The sequence below is a fragment of the Cadophora gregata genome, assembly GCF_030347475.1.
Source record: "Cadophora gregata isolate MNR1 chromosome Unknown scaffold_18, whole genome shotgun sequence".
NCBI lineage: Eukaryota > Fungi > Ascomycota > Leotiomycetes > Helotiales > Ploettnerulaceae > Cadophora > Cadophora gregata.
In genome coordinates, this window is record NW_026695941.1 from 1,621,178 (window position 1) to 1,639,150 (window position 17,973).

At 48.6% G+C, this 17,973-nt stretch overlaps 6 protein-coding genes across 8 annotated transcripts; 4 read left to right on the forward strand and 2 right to left on the reverse strand.

Moving 5' to 3' along the window:
- Window positions 1-1,411: 1,411 nt before the first annotated feature.
- ONS95_006934 (uncharacterized protein) lies at window positions 1,412-4,080 on the forward strand. Its single transcript, XM_058500419.1, has 4 exons — window positions 1,412-1,999; window positions 2,228-2,431; window positions 2,500-3,763; window positions 3,816-4,080. The coding sequence occupies exons 2-4, from the start codon at window positions 2,373-2,375 to the stop codon at window positions 3,918-3,920; spliced, it is 1,428 nt and encodes a 475-aa protein (XP_058350256.1). The 5' UTR covers window positions 1,412-1,999; window positions 2,228-2,372; the 3' UTR covers window positions 3,921-4,080.
- Window positions 4,061-6,274, reverse strand: NPS6_2 (Non-ribosomal peptide synthetase). Its single transcript, XM_058508726.1, has 3 exons — window positions 5,493-6,274; window positions 4,864-5,432; window positions 4,061-4,811 (listed from the first exon to the last, which is right to left on the reverse strand). The coding sequence occupies exons 1-3, from the start codon at window positions 5,521-5,523 to the stop codon at window positions 4,509-4,511; spliced, it is 903 nt and encodes a 300-aa protein (XP_058350257.1). The 5' UTR covers window positions 5,524-6,274; the 3' UTR covers window positions 4,061-4,508.
- Window positions 6,275-6,806: 532 nt separating this feature from the next.
- Window positions 6,807-10,902, reverse strand: ONS95_006935 (uncharacterized protein). Its single transcript, XM_058500420.1, has 4 exons — window positions 9,728-10,902; window positions 9,381-9,672; window positions 8,600-9,309; window positions 6,807-8,534 (listed from the first exon to the last, which is right to left on the reverse strand). The coding sequence occupies exons 1-4, from the start codon at window positions 10,152-10,154 to the stop codon at window positions 8,098-8,100; spliced, it is 1,866 nt and encodes a 621-aa protein (XP_058350258.1). The 5' UTR covers window positions 10,155-10,902; the 3' UTR covers window positions 6,807-8,097.
- Window positions 10,903-10,977: 75 nt separating this feature from the next.
- On the forward strand, window positions 10,978-13,405 carry ONS95_006936 (uncharacterized protein). Of its 2 annotated transcripts, XM_058500421.1 has the most exons (6): window positions 10,978-11,582; window positions 11,719-11,966; window positions 12,020-12,361; window positions 12,412-12,769; window positions 12,823-13,130; window positions 13,225-13,405. In XM_058500421.1, the coding sequence occupies exons 2-6, from the start codon at window positions 11,777-11,779 to the stop codon at window positions 13,275-13,277; spliced, it is 1,251 nt and encodes a 416-aa protein (XP_058350259.1). In that variant the 5' UTR covers window positions 10,978-11,582; window positions 11,719-11,776; the 3' UTR covers window positions 13,278-13,405. The 2 variants fall into 2 exon arrangements, with proteins under 2 accessions (XP_058350259.1, XP_058350260.1); XM_058500422.1 differs by having other exon boundaries at window positions 10,978-11,966.
- Window positions 13,406-13,538: 133 nt separating this feature from the next.
- On the forward strand, window positions 13,539-15,248 carry ONS95_006937 (uncharacterized protein). The gene is made up of 2 exons (XM_058500423.1): window positions 13,539-13,792; window positions 13,893-15,248. Exons 1-2 carry the CDS (start codon window positions 13,620-13,622, stop codon window positions 14,752-14,754), a joined length of 1,035 nt encoding a protein of 344 aa, XP_058350261.1. The 5' UTR covers window positions 13,539-13,619; the 3' UTR covers window positions 14,755-15,248.
- A 455-nt stretch (window positions 15,249-15,703) lies between these two features.
- Window positions 15,704-17,896, forward strand: ONS95_006938 (uncharacterized protein). 2 transcript variants are annotated; one of them, XM_058500425.1, is made up of 3 exons: window positions 15,704-16,591; window positions 16,732-17,052; window positions 17,108-17,896. In XM_058500425.1, the coding sequence occupies exons 1-3, from the start codon at window positions 15,892-15,894 to the stop codon at window positions 17,449-17,451; spliced, it is 1,365 nt and encodes a 454-aa protein (XP_058350263.1). In that variant the 5' UTR covers window positions 15,704-15,891; the 3' UTR covers window positions 17,452-17,896. The 2 variants fall into 2 exon arrangements, with proteins under 2 accessions (XP_058350263.1, XP_058350262.1); XM_058500424.1 differs by having other exon boundaries at window positions 15,704-16,063; window positions 16,181-16,591; window positions 16,732-17,896.
- The last annotated feature ends 77 nt before the right edge of the window (window positions 17,897-17,973 follow it).

Sequence of the window (17,973 nt, forward strand, 5' to 3'; positions counted from 1 at the left end):
ACACTAAGAATGAGGGCAACATGGTTCTGGCGGTAGATCCTCCTTGCTTGAATAATTCATTCAGAACGAAATTGGAAAAGTGCGTTAGATCCACAGGGCCACAAGGCAGTCCAGAACAAAAGCTAAATTTTGTGAACTTTTGGGTGTACCAAATGGTGGACTAAGCAGTAAAGAACCAAAACCATTGAGATGGACATGACTTAGAACTTGCCTTAAGATCCTGGACCTTCTCTCAAGTCCTGATGGCAATCCTATGACTAAATCTAGAACCTAGAAAGCCACTATCTGCGAAAGGCAGGGAATTCCGAAAGACCTGTTCAGCACCTTCCATTTCTAGATTACCTGCAAGACACAGTATTCGTCATGGTCTTTGGTCGGTCCGCTCTATATCTTTGCGATCTGAGAGAGCAATTTTAAGATTGATTACTCTCGAGTAATTTTGTTAACCTACTCTGGAAAGATAATATCTTGGATGCGGAATGATCTGAATCGTTGGGAATAGAAGTTTTAAACCCTTTTTAACAACCAAATTTGACGCCGGATTCCACAAGACTGTTTCCAATGATCCAGGAATGCCTTTCGGGCTCCTCGCACTACCTGGGTCAAGCAGCAGCATTGACATCTGCATGAACGGCTCAGAGGTCTTTGAAAGCCTACAGCTCAGAAAATCTTCAATGCCCTCCTTTCTCACTTTGCCGTCCATATCCTGCCCCGGCCAAGCCCCAAGCAGGGACCAAGCCCGTCGGAATTCTCGGTGTCCACTTTTGATGATCTGATTAAATAAGATAAGGGAGGAGAAAAAAGTCTTCTCTCCCCACTTTCCCACATACACTTAATCACCTGTAGCCCAACGCCCCGCCTTTGCATGCATGTTTTTTGCTTGTCTAACCACGCCTGCCATGCTCCGTATGCGCCGTCCATATTATCCCTTGTAATGTAGCACGACATCGGCCGTGTTCCGTCGGTAATGCAAGCAGAAACAATCAGCCGGTGCCACGTCGAGGCCAGCACCTACCTAAAAGGGTCATCCGCCACAATTCACACTTTTATCAAGAGAAATTAGAAAGACTGTTGTGGTTGATGGGAATGGTAGATGTTACCTTACTTTTTTTTGTGTGAACCTTTGTCACGGTGCATCTTGCGGCAAAGGCGCAAGCAAGATGCTGAACAAATGCTTGAAGAAGTAATACCGACCCGTTCCCGAGCCGTGTTGCTTGTTCTAGTGTGTGCCGTGAGGGGGATTGACTCGGTTATGGGCATAAAGCAGCGGATGGGCCCATCAAAAGTGGAGATGGAGGGGTAATTCGACCAAGGGCGAGCCGAGAAATAATCTAATCTTTCGATGATCTGATAAATTTCTAGCGGCCACACTAGTTCCTCCTCCGAGAGACATCGAAACTCTATTGGGCGGGACAGCTTCACATTCCCTTTTGAGATCTGCATCTAATGGGCGCCTGGATTGTCCCCCCACTTGTTGACAGCTTGGTGTGACAACTAGATCTGTTCCTCGAATCTTACAGGCGCAGCGTCGACTACAGGCAGTCGGAAAATGTAGGGACAGAGCTGGAATTTCTTTTACACTATTTAGAAGTGGATTTCTGAAGACGATGATCAACGAAGGAGGGAGTCTGAGCAGGGTATCTGGTGGCTATATCCACGTCGTCGGCAAGCCCTGCATGACTAGGATACAGCTACTCGTAAGTACAAGGGGATGACAAGGATCTCATCCTAGCACTGGTCTTTGTAGAAAGTCGAAGTTGTCAGACATCGGGACCACTCCACTTTGCAACTGGTGACAAGCTACTTATTTTCTTCCCTGAGGTTGCTTTCTGACAACTGCACGTACACATTGTTGTCGAGCAGTCTCAATCTTGCCCTCTTCCGAAAAGCTGTCTTTCACAATCAGCTCTGACCCTCCATACTCGATCGACTCGGTTCCGAATAAGTGCAGTTTGCTTTGGGGAGAAACGCACCATTGGCGCCTCAAATCTTGTGTTGAGTATGTCACTACCTTTTTGCCACTGGAGAAATACTATGAGGATGAGACAACCAAGCCTGGGAAGCTCCGGTTTAGAGTTTCTTTGCTGTCCAAAACGATGTTCCTTGGCTGCAGATTCTTTCTGTTCCAGGACATTATTTTGCTTCTTGGAACGGATTCCTACAATTTCTTTTTTAGGGGCCAGTTGGTCATAAGTCAGAAGGGAACTGGAATGCTAAGAGTCTACAGATGCCAATTGGATGAGCGGCTCTACGAAAAGTTCGTTCTGATTTGCCCCACTATCAGTCACGAAAAGGACCGGACAGACGGGTCGATACAAGACTGTCGGGACGCAACAATCTCACAACGATTACAATCAAACAGATAATTCATAATGGCTTCAAGTACACAAGAAATCGGGAGTGAGCTTGCATGGAGTCAGAACGAGCAAATGTAAGTCGATATGAGAATGCGCGATCCTCCCTTATGGTCAAGAACAAAAGAACTGACACAATACTTAGATCCAAGCCAATGAAGGCAACACCACAGACATCAGTAGATGACTTAATCTGTATCGGATTCGGACCAGCCTCCCTCGCAATCGCCATCGCCCTCGAAGATGCTCCCACCTCGCCCAAGGTATCCTTCCTTGAGCGTCAATCCCAGTTCGCATGGCACTCAGGCATGCAACTCCCAGGAGCAAAGATGCAAATCTCCTTCCTCAAAGATCTCGCTACACCACGAAACCCCCGCTCAAAGTTCACATTCATCAACTACCTCTTCTCCAAGAACCGCCTCAACACTTTCATCAACCTAGATACTTTTCTCCCCAGCCGACTCGAATACGAGGACTACCTCCGGTGGTGCGCAAGCCACTTCGAAGATCGCGTGAGCTATGGCCAGGAAGTCGTTGAAGTATCACCAGTTCTCACTCTGAGGAATGGCAAAGTCGCACAATTCAGAGTCGTCGCAAGAGACATCGTCACCGGAGAACTCAGCACCAGATTAGCTCGCCACGTCGTGATCGCCGTAGGTGGAAAGGGCAAAATCCCCGCAGAACTCCCACAATTCGACTCAAAGGTCGTTCACTCCTCAAAATACTCACAACAAGTCGCCCAAACACTGCCAGACCAGAACAAAGCCTACAACATCGCCGTAATCGGAAATGGACAGTCCGCTGCAGAGATCTTTAATGATTTGCCCGCAAGATATCCCAACGCGAAGGTGACTCTGGTAATCAAGGGAACCGCGCTGAGACCTAGTGACGATTCGCCGTTCGTGAATGAGATTTTTGACCCGGATCGTGTGGATGGTATTTTTGCCGAGGGTGCGGCGCTGCGAGAGCAGAGAATCAAGGCCGATAAAGCGACGAACTACGGTGTTGTGAGATTGGGTCTCTTGGAGCATTTGTATGAACGATTTTACATGCAAAGACTGAAGAGTGAAGATGAGCGCGATTGGCAAGTCAGGTTGAAGACGAACAGGAAGGTAGTGAGGTCGAAGGAGGTGGATGGGAAGCTGCTCTTGACATTTGGCAAAGTTGTTGAGGATGCGACGCCGGAGGGGAAGGAGGATCTGCTTGTTGATGCTGTGTTTGTTGCAACCGGGTATGAGAGGAATGCGCATGAGAGGATGTTGATTAAGACGAGAGGGCTCTTGACGGATACGGCGAGGGAGTTGAAGAAATTCCCTGTTAGGAGAGATTACAAGATTGCGTTTGATGAACACAAGGTTGCTTCCAATGCCGGTGTTTGGTTGCAAGGTTGCAATGAGAGTACGCATGGTGTAAGTTCATCTTCTTCCCAGTGTGTCAATGGAGTGCTAAATTTTTCTGCAGTTGAGTGATACCCTTCTGTCTATCTTGGCGGTTCGTGGTGGCGAGCTGGTGCAGTCAATGTTCGGGAGGGAGAGCGTTGAACAGCAGGTCCGAGCCAAGTTGTGATTTTGTTTTTGTCGGTACTTAAGGTCTGAAGTTCGGTACAATCGGATTTTGAAGAGGCGTAACAGGATGCTGCATTTATATTGATGGGGATTCCAGTTGTATCTAGAACCTGTCACTTCCTTTCATCAAAATAAACATTTCCTCATTTTAATTCCATTAGTCTTCATGTTAAGGCTGACATAATTGAATTGCGTGATATAAACAAAGGTATCAAATATATAGCATCACTCAAAATCCCCGTTGTAGAAAGTCTTCTAGACCTTTGTTTTGGAAAGTGCATTGCTGTCCAACGTCCCCATCCCTCCATATCATCGCCACTCCCCGCCTGACACATGCTCGACTCGACTTTGGTTGAGCTGACACTTCCGCAACCTTCTGAACCCCAGTCACACTGCTTTTCATCCCATCTCCACAGACTTGGAGTCCTTCTGGGAACGCTAAAGAGAAATTGCTGCATAGCTTCAGCATGCATCGGTATATGAAATGATAATGAGACCAATGCCGCCAGCTTCTCGCTCAGTGTTCTTTGCTTGAAGGAAGCTGAGAACCGCCTACCGATGTTTCCACATCGGGTACTTCCTCAGCAAGTCAGGCCTCGATCCCGACACTCATATGCCGGCTCTGTGATTCTGAAGACTTGAACGACGAATAGGATGACGTCCTCGACAAGTCTGGTCTCAACACCTCAACGTCTTGCTCGTTCATGCCTAGGATTTCTGCAACAAGTTGATTGGGATCTGAAAAGACAGCTCGCAGGATCCCCTTGAAGGAAGAGAGTAGAGCATCGGCTAGCGGTTTTCCCATTACTCGGTGATCCCAGGATGGTTTTAGCCAGAGTGTTTGGTCACATTCGAGACTCTCGCATTCTCGAACTTCAATACGGTATGTCCACTATCAATGATCAGCTTCGAATCGTATCCAATTTAGGGAAGAAATAACTTACGTTTGATCTCCCATTCGATGTTAGCGAAGCATTGTTGAAATAGATATAACTCTCGCTCGTCTCAGTCACGTAATCTACCGAAAACGGACTCTGATCCCGCAACAGCCTGATACTCTCCAATACATCCGCCACCCGGCAATCTCTCTGAACACCTATCAATCCAGTGGAGACGGTACCTGCACCACCCTCTGTGTAACCCCACGAGAAGTGGATTTCGTGGTCACCGTTATATCTGCGCATGAGGAGCACCCATGCCAGCAGCAGCATGTCGCTCATATCTGCTGGCTCCGTCGAGCGGCAGGACTTCTGGATGGGTATCTGGACTGGGTCGTACGCTGGATCGTCACTGGGGTTCTGGTCGGTTTCCATCTCGTCGGTGGGGAGAGTGAGCCGGAATCTGGCCTGGGGGTCTGTCATGTGATGGCGCGAGGGGAAAAACGTGCTGTTGGAGGCAAGAGTGGGGTGTTGATTCCAGTCTCGCTGTTGCTGAGCTTCGGTCTGATCTTCTGTATTGCTGGAGTAGTCACTGCGTTCGTCGATGCTATCGCTGTTCATGTAGCTATCCTTGCCTTGGGGTTCAACAGTGTCAGCGATGTGACCCGAGGTTGTCAAGACGCTAGGGTACTGACCCTCGATGTTTAGCGCGTTGGCATCATCCATCGTGAAAATCTCTTCCCTCTCACTGCGATAATAAATACTTGCCGATGCAGACGACGTAGCGAGACACAATGATAGATGACGACAATATCTACAGGATATGGATAAAGAGTATAACGCAATAGCACAGAAATCGCAAGCGCCATGAACCGCTGGCAGTTGCTTGGGGGTTGCAGCAGGACGGGACAGCTGCAGAAACGTGACCTCGGCTTTTGATCACCTGGTAAGGCAATCAACTTCCAAGTAGAAATGGTGTGAGTGGGTGTGTCCGGACCCTTCTCGGGAGGGGACGATCGACCGTTGTGTGTTGGTTCATCTTAAACAGGGGTATCTGCACATGTCGAATGTTTATTGTTAGGGCAGCAGTTGGTGCCGCTTCAAGCGTCAATAATCCTCGATTTCAACCCTCAATCCCACACCAGCCACCACATGCCCGTCCGTTGCGCATGCAGGACGGAAAACCAAAGACTTCACACATGTGCCCGAAGCGCTGCATAGCATATTAGAATGTGCTGTTATGATTTGGTGTGGTTTGTTTTTCGAGAGGCAAAATTTTCGCCTGGCTGCGCTATTTCGCTCGCTTCCATCCTGCTCGCTTACAGTAAGCTCGATCTGATAACTCTAACTCTAATCCAATCAACCTTGCCTCCACACACCCCTCTCCGTCCACTTCTCTTTCCTACTTGGCTATTTGTGGAAGGTGGGGTAGCAATCTAATCTGATGGGGTGGGATTGAGGACGAGGCGGATGACGGGACGAGCCTGTCTTTTGTTCCTGCTTCGCCTTATGTTTTTATGTAAGAGAATGTTTCAGAAGTGACGTTCTTCTATTGTGGCTACTCCCGATATCGGGTGAAGATATCTTTGAAAATGAAGAGAGAAAAGTACTCATTTCGTGGCAGACTTTCTGGTATGAGCAGCCAGGCCTGCCAATTCATTCTCAGTGTTGATCCCAGTAATACAACTGCGTATGCGATGGTAGACATGCCTTGACGACATGGTAATTACAAGCTATGCAGCTAAGTCATAAGTGCGATGCTGTGTGAAGGGTCTCCTGCGAACGATTTGCTCGTGAATGCCACGAGTCAGTGCCGTGGGGGCACCAGGCTAGCCCACGCAGTAGTCTCCCACGCATTTCTTTGTGGGAAAGTCTAGATGTTCTTCATGTTGATCGATCTGAAGATCCTGGATCGAATGCCCTGGGAAGTGTGCGTAGGACTGCCAACTGGTCGAGTATGTAAATCGTCTTCCATTGAAATCTAAAGATTGCTGGCGGCCCAAATATCCCTTGAAATGCTACTGTGACGAAAGCTTGCAGCGGCTACTGCTCGCATGGAACGGAAAGTTATCTGGATATGGAATCCAGCGAGTAGCATTGGGTTCAGGTCAATTGGGAGGTTCATGCGAGGCGATCTGCACACATCATACCAGAAACCTTCTCTTTGCACATTATGAGGTGCAGGGGGCAAGTGTGCGACCCCGCTTTGAGATGCAGAATAGCTGCGAGCGACGATACCTCGTGAGCAAAACCTGAAGGCAGATTTCTGCAGCATGACAACAAAATAATAGTCTCATCTGCGAAGTTTGTTACTCGCCTCTCTTTCCATCACCTATTCAAGTAAACGACTTCTAAATATTTTTGATTCACAAACTAATCTTAACTGACATATCTACTTCTTGTACACCATTGACCATATTTCCCGCACTCACCAGCCCCCAAAACAACAAGCCCACAAAGCCCACGAAATGGACCTATTCTCCTACGCCCTCCTCACAGGCAAGGTTCCGGCTCACAAGTCCGTCGCCAACTTTTTCCAGCCACCAAATGCTACAATCCCAACCCAAAAGTCTTCAAATCAAGCTTCCAGTTCACAGAAGTCTACTTCGCCTTCAATGCCCATACGCACTACGGAATCTGAGGCGCAAAGCCAATCCAATGCACCTGCTTCTTCGCTGCTTTCTACGAAGACGACACTTTGGATGCGGTAGAGCATCTCATCTGGAAGACATATGCTTTTGGTAAACCAGTATGATCTGTCGCTGGCTTGTATGAAAGCGGAACGAGGACTTTGGGTAGGCTGGAAAGGAAGGTAGTTGGCAGCGCAACCGAACGAGGCTACGATCGGATGATCAGACACGGCGACGTTCGAATAAACCTAAACTACACCATCTTGGCGCCAACTCCTGGCATGGAGCCGATGAGAGTATTAAAGCTTGGCCGGTACTTGTGATCGACGACCTGTAGTAGAGCGGCGCAGCAAATGCTGGGGTTGTGAGGAGGGCGACTGATTGTGTGAATGTTGCGTGGCTTACTCTGGGGGAAGGCTCTAGGCTTTTGTATGATTGCAGCAAAAATATGTCAACCGAAGTGACGAACGAAAATATCATTACAAAATGGTCAATTATGGTTATTTGAACAGTTGACAGCCGTGAAATCGCATCTTTGTTTTGCCAAGCGAAAATATAAACAAACCCTGATGAGCTCAGAATCAAGCCTTACGGAAACAAAACATGACAGTATTTACATGATCTCAACAAATTCTACTGATTTATATTCTCTCTATCCGCAAATTCTTGTCTAAAAAGTCTGTTCCTCCTCCGCAATCTCCCCCATAACCACCTCCCTCTTTCCCCCTCTCTTCTCTTCCACCCGCACCACCCTCTCCCTCTCCCTCAACCCCTTCACAATCTCCTCCCCGACCTTGCGTAAAACATGCTTTTTCACTTTCCCACTCCCCGTCTGCGGCACCTCCTCCATACCCACCTCCTCATCCCCAAACCAAAACACATGTACCGGCGCCTTGTGCCATCCCAACGCCTGCCTCACCCAGCCACGCAATTCTTCGTCCGTGGGACGGTCGAGCCAATGTGAGAAATGAGATGGAAGGAGAAATGCTACGACGATTTCGCCGTATTTGGGGTGTGGGATGCCGACGACTGCAGAGCGGAGGATGTGGCCTGAAGGGTGGGAGGTGAGGCGAGACTCGATTTCGATGGGGTAGATGTTTTCGCCTCCTGTTTGTGAAACCGTTAGTTAAATCATCAGAGCGCATTATTGAGGAGAATGAGAGTCAACATACCTCGAATAATAATATCCTTAAACCTCCCCGTGATAGTACAATACCCCTCCTTATCAAACACCGCCTCATCACCCGTGTGCAACCAAAGCACACCACTCTCATCCTTCACCATACACTCCCTCGTCTTCTCCTCATTCTGCCAGTATCCCTTCTGCAAACTATATCCCGCCATACATAGCTCTCCTCTCTGTCCAATCGGGACAATCTGTCCGTCTCGTCCTACGATCTTAGCATGCATGTGCGGCATCACTTTCCCTACACTATTCAATCTCCGCTCAATACTCGTTGATGTCGTAGCATTGAAACAAGTCGGACTCGCTTCCGTGAGGCCGTAACTGGATGTATATTCCGTCATATTCAGCTCCTTGAATAGTCTCTCCATTAGTGGTTTCGGGACCGGCGCACCAGCTATGATTCCTGTGCGGAGATTTGGACAGGAGAATGATGCAGCTCGAGGGAGAGAGAGGAATTCTTCGAACATGGCAGGGACCCCGTGGAGAGCTGTGACGTTCTCGGTGGAGAGGACGGAGAGGACTGCGGGGGCGGAGAAGGTTGGTGAGGGGATTATGATGGTTGAGCCGTGGGTGAGGCAGGTGAGGAGGCCGAGGACGAGGCCGAAGCAGTGGAAGAGAGGGGGTGGACAGCAGAGAACGTCAGCGGAGGTGAAAGACATGCGGTGGCCGATGAAGCGGGCGTTGTTGATTAAGTTACTGACTTAGGTGTCAGAGTCTGATTCTTTGACTTTCGTGTGAGAGACCCCAATGGCACAGTTGAGACTTACTGGTGCGTCAACATTGCAGCTTTTGGATGACCCGTTGAGCCACTCGTGTATTGTAGATTGCACACATCGTGAGGATGTACCAGTCCTGTAGCAATATCGAAACTCTCATCTGAAACTCCGGAGCTGACACTATCCTTAATATCTGAGTACGTTTTGAAATCCTCGAAAGTTCCATGAACCGTGGCGATTGTTTTGAGATCTGGCGTTTGGGCTGGGTCGTCGCTTAGCTGGCTGAGAAGCTCTGCATTGGAATGCCGTCCGTATTTCTCTTCGATGAATAATAATTTGCATCCTGATTGCCAGTCAGCCTAAGCCAGTTCCAGAAAATCAATGACAAACGAGCTCACCAGAATGTTGTAATGCATGTATCGCTTCCTCAGCAGTATACGTCGCATTCAACACCACCAAAATACACCCGATATACCCCGCAGCAAAGAAAGTCGCAACATATTCCTCACAATTACTGGCCAAAATACCGATTCTATCACCTCTCTTCAATCCCAGTGCCAACATTCCCTTGGCGAGAGTTCTGCTCTGCCTCTGAAGTTCCGAGTACGTCCATCGCGTTTCTGTATGTGCTACAACAAGACATTCTTTATCTCCTCGGATAGAAGTTTGTTCGTCAAGAAGACTTCCTAACGTGAGATCCCTCAGTGGTGGGTCAAGTTCACCATGAACAAGAGAGACTTTTAAATCTGAATTCTGTGATAAAGTCCCGGCAAGATGTTGTGTCGTTTGCTGGAGACGCTGAAGTGAAATATTTTGAGAAGACATTGTAAAAACTGGCTCCGCGAGGAGATATATGAGACGGGCAGAACTCAACCAAACTCCCGGGTCTCAAAGATAGCGAAGAGTTGGTATTTCTGTTGGACTGTCCCTATCTGAAGATGATAGCCTACAAGAATTGTGACATGCAGGTACTTTGGTCACTTAGTCCCCGGGTCCTGAAGAGCATGGCATTCTGGATCATGGATCCGGCACGCAAGCTTAAGGTGGAAGGGACTAAAGAACCCTTGTCTCTTGATATGACCCACTAAGACAAGGTAGCTTCTCTTCCATCTTGCCGAGGAAGAGAGGAAGGAATTTGAGGAAGGTGGGTAGCTCGGAATGTTTTGATCAGCTCTAGTTGCCATTTCCGTCTGCCGTTGCGTCAGTTTGGAATTGCTGGATCGCCCCATCTGACTTCATTATTCCGAATCTTCCAATGATCAGTGGCCATTCGTACTCGGACAGCAGCAAAGCCAAGCTGGATCTCCTCTGTGACATGCCGTCCAGAATAAGTGGTGTATTGTCTTGAAGCCTCTTGGCCATCACCGGAGGCAAGAGAGAACAGATTCCAAACATGACCGATTATCCACCAAGCCACTGACTTCCATACCTTCAACTGATCATCTCATACCTAACCATGCCGTGTCCGCTAGGATAGAAAAAGCCCAAAGCGGTGAGATCCGATGTTCGGAAGATGATCAGATAAGATAAAAATTTTCCCAGAGGAAAAAAAGCCAAAAAAGTTATCTGATCCGTCCCGCGCAATGGCGTGCTGCAGCCTGTAGAGTCACTTCGCAGGGATCGAGTGGCCTGAGCTTCCCTGAGCACACCCTGGCGATAGCTTGCGATAGCGGGGCCGACGCTATCAGATTCTTCAGCTTGCGTGTACAGGCATCATTACATCTGCATCTCCTCCTGACTTCTGCATCCCATACCTGATTGGGACTGGACTGAACTGGCTTGGAGAAAGGGAAGAAAAAGATAATAATGCCAAGCCATCTAATCAGATGGCTAGCCGAGAGCTGCGTCCCGATCGGACCTCGAGCGAAGGATCGCCTGGCACCGGTCAAGTCCAAGGAAGGGAAGACCTTTGGTCTGTCGGACGGAGAATTCGGGTTTTTGTCTGGCTCGTACTCTGTGTCACTACCTTGAGTGCTGAATCGTTGACTGGAACAGCGACATCGGCACACAGCTTACTTGGCTGGTCTTCGGTCTTTCACGGACTCCTGTCGTGACTCTTCAGCCGCGACATGGGAGGACCTGGAATGTTTGAGCAGCATCAAGGCAAGATTCTTGGCTTCCCTGCCCGTCTTGGGTCAGTACCTGCATGTTGGTGAGAGGCACGTCTTTCCCCAGGTACCTTTTGCCCAGCACGCGTAGATAGCATCCGATAAACACAGTTACAACAATCTTGGTACGACCCACGTCGGTAAAGTATGTAGATATATCTCACTCTTGTCTTTCATTTTTCTCATCTTGTAATGATACAAGTACTTTCGTTTCTGCTTCCGTTTCGTCATTATTTGCTCTCCTCGTCCCGTGTTCGATTTTGTGGCTCAAAAGTTGCCAGTTCGCACTTCTCCTTGGCGTCGAATCAGAGGCGAAGCTACATACACGGAAAAGCAAATATGGGATCCATCGAGGCGCCCATCAAAGTCTTGGTCATTGGGGGCTCGTATGCAGGACTCTCGGCTGCGTTGAATTTGTACGATTACTGTAATGGGAAAGAAGCGAGAGCGAGACTGCATGATCCGGTTGGAGGAAGTGGCATTGTGATACCCGTGGAGATCAAGATCGTGGATGAGAGAGACGGTTACTGTAGGTTTTCTCAGCCTTGGGACAACTAGTTTACTGACAAGAGTCAACACTAGATCACCTCATCGGCTCGCCTCTCGCTCTCGCTTCAACAGAGTACGCCTCCAAGAATTGGGTCCGTTTCGCAGACTTGCCTGCCTTGAAAGCGCCTGGTCTTAGCTGGACACAAGGGAGTGCCTCAAGGGTCGACACAGAGAACAAGATCGCCACGATAGTAGACACGATATCAGGAAAAGAATATGATGAGAGTTACGACTTCCTGGTCATCGCGACTGGGTTACGCAGACAATGGCCAGCTGTTCCACAGTCCTTGACTAGGAAAGCGTATCTGGCCGAGACGGCGAAGCATATCGAGGAAGTGAAAGCTGCGAAGGAGGGTGTGGTCGTTATTGGTGGAGGTATGTCTTCCCCCTCTGTGGTGCATCGAATTAAATCTGAATTAAGACAGGTGCCGTTGGCGTTGAAATGGCTGCCGAGATTAAAATGGTGGAACCAACGCAAAAAGTAACACTCATTCACTCCCGCGATAAGCTTCTTTCCTCCGAACCACTCCCCGACGACTTCAAAGATCGTAGTGCTGAAGTGCTTCAAGAGGGCGGGGTGGAACTAATCGTTAATGAACGAGTAACGGGGAATATCGAGGTTGAATCAACGGACGGGAGTCCCCGGTACAGACTCACTTTATCGAGTGGGAGGCAGATATTCGCTGGGAAAGTCATCTTTGCAGTTTCGAAGAGTGTGCCTACGACAACGTTCATGCCGGCGTCGACGTTAGATGCCGATGGCTTTGTGAAGATCCACAATACGTAAGTTACCCCTCCCTTGACTTTCAAAATCGCCCTCAAAGTGACACACTCAGCATGAACATCCTCACCGACTCCCCCAGCTCACGCGCCCATTTCGCAGCCGGCGACATAGCTTCCTGGTCCGGCATCAAACGCTGCGGTGCAGCCATGGCAATGGGACATATCGCAGCTGCCAATATCCACCAAGTGATTCGACAAGCGGGGTTCGGAACTGAGCCTACATTTGTTGAGTTTCCCGAGGTGCCGCCTATGATTGCGATCGCGGTTGGGAAGAAGGCCGTTTGTTATGGGCCGGAAACGGGGACGACGAGCGGGGAGGAGGATCTGAAGAGGATGTTCAGGGATGATTTGGGATGGTCGAGTGAGTTCTTCTCTTGTTTCCTCTTTTTTTTTCAATCTTAGAGAAGCTTGAACTATGAAGGATATCAAGTGTGAAAACGGCTAACACATTACAGTTTGCTGGAATTACATGCAGCTTGGTGTTGAGTGGACGAAGACTAGCGCATGATGATGAGGTTGGAGGTATTCCATCCGAACAGGAGTCCTGGCGTTTTCAGTATTTAATGATCAACAACGAGCTCTGTCATATAGGTAGGAGTTTTGTGGCAGAGTACATAACTTCAATTGAGTCTCCAAATAATTATTCCATTATTTAAGTAAACAAACCAGCCTCTCACAAATTGCCATTGGGGAAAAGGGTGCAGGATTGCCGAGGTCGCTTACAGAAGCTACCCCGCCATCAAGACGTCACTGGGTGGTAACTTCGAAGCTCCCTTGCTTCCAATCCTCCACTTCTCAAACTTCTTATAGTTCTACCACGATCATCTTGTATACATTAACAGACTACATCATGCTCGATATACTCAATCCATTTTCTGGCCCATCTGCCACCAGCGAGATCACAGAATTACGCATATACCCCATCAAATCATGTCGCGGGATCTCAATCCAGAAATCATACCTTACGAGGCAGGGATTGGATCTGGATAGGAGGTGGATGTTTGTCGACGCTGAGACTATGAAGTAGGACTTTTCCCCGCCCCAATCCATCAGTGCTGTGAACGCAGCAATGTAACGTCTCTTTCTGATACCAAACCCGTAGCTGACTCTTAATACCCAATAGATTCATCACCATCCGCGACATATCCGAAATGACTTTAATCGACACATCCCTCGACAGTACCTCCGCAAACCTCACAATATCCATCCGCTCCACACCCCATAGCATCACTATCCCTGCACGTCCGTCCCTCAACTGGCTCTCCTCCAACACCACCATCGCCCAAGTGAACATCTGGGACTACGAAACAGACGGCTACGTCTACTCTGACAGTATAAACTCTATCTTCACGACTTTCTTCTCGAAACCTGTGAAGCTCGTATACAAAGGCCCCACACCGCGGATAGTGAGGGGCAATGGCGCACCGGGGATATTGGGGAGGGAAGAAAGCACGAATTTTCCTGATGTGATGCCCTTGCTTATTGCGAACGAGGCTAGCTTGAGAGAGCTGAATGGGAGGTTGAAGGAGAAGGGACATGCTGAGATTGGGGTCGAGAGGTTCAGGCCAAATATCATCATCAAGGGAGCTGATGACTTGGATCCAAATTCAACTGTCAAGGGTGGCTTACCAAGCGCATGGAGCGAAGACAGCTGGAAAACAGTACGGATCCTACCTCATGGCGAACAAAAAGCCGGAATCGCTCAATCCATCTTTGGAGGTGGAGGAAACAAACCACTGGAAATCGATGTCCAAGCTCGATGCGCGAGATGTCAGGTCCCGAATGTAGATCCCGAGACGGCGGAGAAAGATAAGAAGGAGCCGTGGGATACATTAGTTAGTTATCGGAGGGTCGATGACGGGATCAAGTGGAAGCCTTGCTTTGGGATGTTGAGCTGTCCGAGGAATGAGGGGGAGCTGGAGGTGGGGATGAGGTTTGAGGTTGTGGAGACAACGGACAAGCATAAGTACCTGAAAGGATTTTGATATGGGCTTTAACAATAACACTGATTGCTCGTTCGGGTCAACATTTTGGTTATCAGAGTTGAGAACGAGGATGAGGCAATCAAGGTCGCGAATGATACGGCAAACGGCCTTGCCCTGTGGTGTTCATAAAGGATCTAGTGAGGTGGTCAGTGTTGCGAGGAGGATTAGCAGTGATACTGTGCATATTAATTCGATGACGGTACGTGATAAGATGGCATTGCCACGCGGAGAAGTGAATGCGAGCGGGTGGTGACGGCTCGGGACGCCGGGTTGAGACGTAGACGATTTCGTTCTTGAAGTGAGCAGGCAAGATGGATCTGAGTTGTGAAACTTCTAACCTGATGTCTCAAATTATTTTGAGAAACGGTTTTCTTAGAGGATGACAGAGGAGACGGTCTGATGCAGTGTGGGTAGGTCCTGAAATGTTCGAGTTTCGATCCGTCTCCTTCAAGTTAATCAGCAGACTCTCTCCCTAAGCTGATGTCTTGGTGAGCTAAGTAAGTATTGAATATACCTTCTTGTCTCAGATCATCCACACCTGGTCGCTCCCCAGCTGAAATATACCCCTCACGGCGACCATCAGCCCATGGCTTTGCAATTCTACAAGGCAAATGATTGCCACAAAACCGCCAATGCTCCTCAACTGGAGCCAATAGCCTATGCTGTACATCCATGTCACGATGTCACGCATAAGCGTAAGCATATCTCATCTTACTGGGCAGTACGGCGAGGGCTGAAAAGGATACGAACCATTGGCTGTCAGCACCGCGGTAAACAACCCTGGCATCTGACGATATCATACCAGCCCTCATTGCTAAGCGAGCTGGTGATAGCGCAGAGTTGATAATGAATGAGGAAATCAGCTCATGGCTGTCCGAGAAATAGCTATGCTGGAGAGGCGAGGTATGAGTTCTGATCTTAGATCAGATTATGGCCTGGTTGCGAGGGAGTAATTTCTTATACAGAACGAAGTAGGGATTGTGAAGGTATAAAGGCTGGGTATTTCCTTACTCAACCGAACTTTCTATCTCTTATTTACCTTTTTCATTCAAGACCATCTTCAGTCATTTTTCAAGACATTCAAGTTTCAAAACTTTCCTCATTTATTCGCATCGTCTCGTCATATCCGTCCTCACGATGAAGTATTTACACTCTCCGTCTCAACACCATGATCATCACGATCACAAGACCATGAAGGCTGTTGAATTCGAAGGCAAAGCTTTCGACATCACTGTCAAGAAACTTCCGATCCCCAAAGTTCGTCTGCCTCACGATGCAATCATCCGTGTCACGTCAAGTGGAATCTGCGGTAAGTCTCTACCCATCACAACTCACCAGGCTCGAAGCTCCACGCCCGGACCTCATCCAAAATTGACATTCTCGTCCTCCTTAATGAAACATAAACACTTATCTGATCTCCCTATAGGGACCGATCTCCACGTATTCCACGGCCGCGTCCCCGTCAACCCACCCATGACAATGGGCCACGAAATCGTCGGCATCGTCCACTCACTCGGCTCCAAAGTCACCGATCTCAAAGTCGGCGACCGCGTCATCGTCTCTGCCGTCATAAACGACGACCACCTCGGTGGTGAAGCTGACGACGAATCCATCGGAGGACTTGGGTTCGGAACTTTCCCGGGCTTCTCCCAGTTCAATGGCGGGCAAGCCGGGTATGTGCGAGTGCCGTTCGCGACTGATAATCTGCTGTTGTTGCCCAAGGGAACAGACAATGAGCTGGATTATGTGATGTTGGCGGATATTTTCCCGACAGCGAATTGGGCACTTGATGCGTCGGGGTTCAAGTTGGGGGATGTCGTTGTTATTTTCGGGGCTGGTGAGTTTCTGCTTATTTCTCGACAAACCCGCCTCGTCCCTTTCCCATCTTAAAATTGATCTCCAGAGTTTTTTACTATCCGGATAGAGTCACGGAATTGAGGTCCTGGCGAGTGTTCAGAGCTGACAGAATGACAACAGGTCCTGTCGGTCTCCTCGCAGCCTACTCGGCTTTCCTTCGCGGTGCCAGCAAAGTCTACAGCGTCGACCGTGTTCCTGAACGTCTCGCTAAGGCAAAGAGCATCGGCGCAATTCCCATCGACTTTAGCAAAAGCGATCCCGTCGCTCAGATTTTGAAGCATGAGCCGGCAGGTGTTGATCGCGCTTGTGACTGCATAGGCTACGAATGTGTGGATGCAAAAGGAAAGAATGTTGGGAACTTAGTGCTCACCCAGGCGATTCAAGTGACAAGAGTTGCTGGCGGCATTGGTGTTATTGGCGTATATTCTCCTTCCGACCCTCGTAAGTACCTCTCGAGCTCATCTCCGAGGTTCAAATACTGATGGTACGTGTCTAGGTGGAGCAACACCTGCTCTCAAGAAAGGAATCTTTGAGATCCCCTTTGGCGAATCATGGTTCAAGGGTCAAACCATCCGATCTGGCATCGTGCCATTTCGCGAGTACCAGCCCGCGCTCCTGAAAATGATTCAGAGTGGACGAGCTAAGCCTAGCTTTATTGTTGATCGGGAATTGAAGATTGATGATGCGCCCGAAGCCTATCAGGAGTTCTCGGATCGGGACTTCATCAAGAGTGTTATCCGCTTCGGGAATTTTGAGGGGCAGGAGGCCAATAGTGAGGTTGAAGAGGAGGAGGAGGAAAGACCTTTGAGAAAGAGAAAGAGGAATAGTGCAAGTGCTTGAATAGACCTGCTGTACATCTGCACGTAGGGTCAAGTCCACGTTAAAGTTGCACTTTACCTCTATACCTATAGTAATCATTGCTTAATCCTCAAGCCTTCCCACAGTATCCATAAGGAATTATATTTTACTATGCTTGGTCATCCTCTGCCAAAAGAAAATGGAGCTCAAAGGAAAATGAAAGTAAGCTTCATAGCAGCAGGAGCTGCCTTAATTACAACCACCTTAAAGCAAGAACATAACAGCGCAAATTGTTCTATTGTCCTATTGTGGTTTCTTTGTTCTCGGGTTCTTTGAAGACCTGCACTTGCTGGAGAGCGAAACTGTACCTCTAGCAATCCCTTCAAGGAGGCCCTTCTTAATCTTTGTCTCTGCCATCTTTGTCTCTGCCATCCTTGTCGCGCCGCCCTTTGTATCTAATTGCCTTTACATTGCTGGCAATGCTGCCCGCTGCTAGAGAGCAACAAAAAAATACAAAATTTCCTTCTCTGATTTTAGTGGGGTCATGTAGCGAATCAACATCGC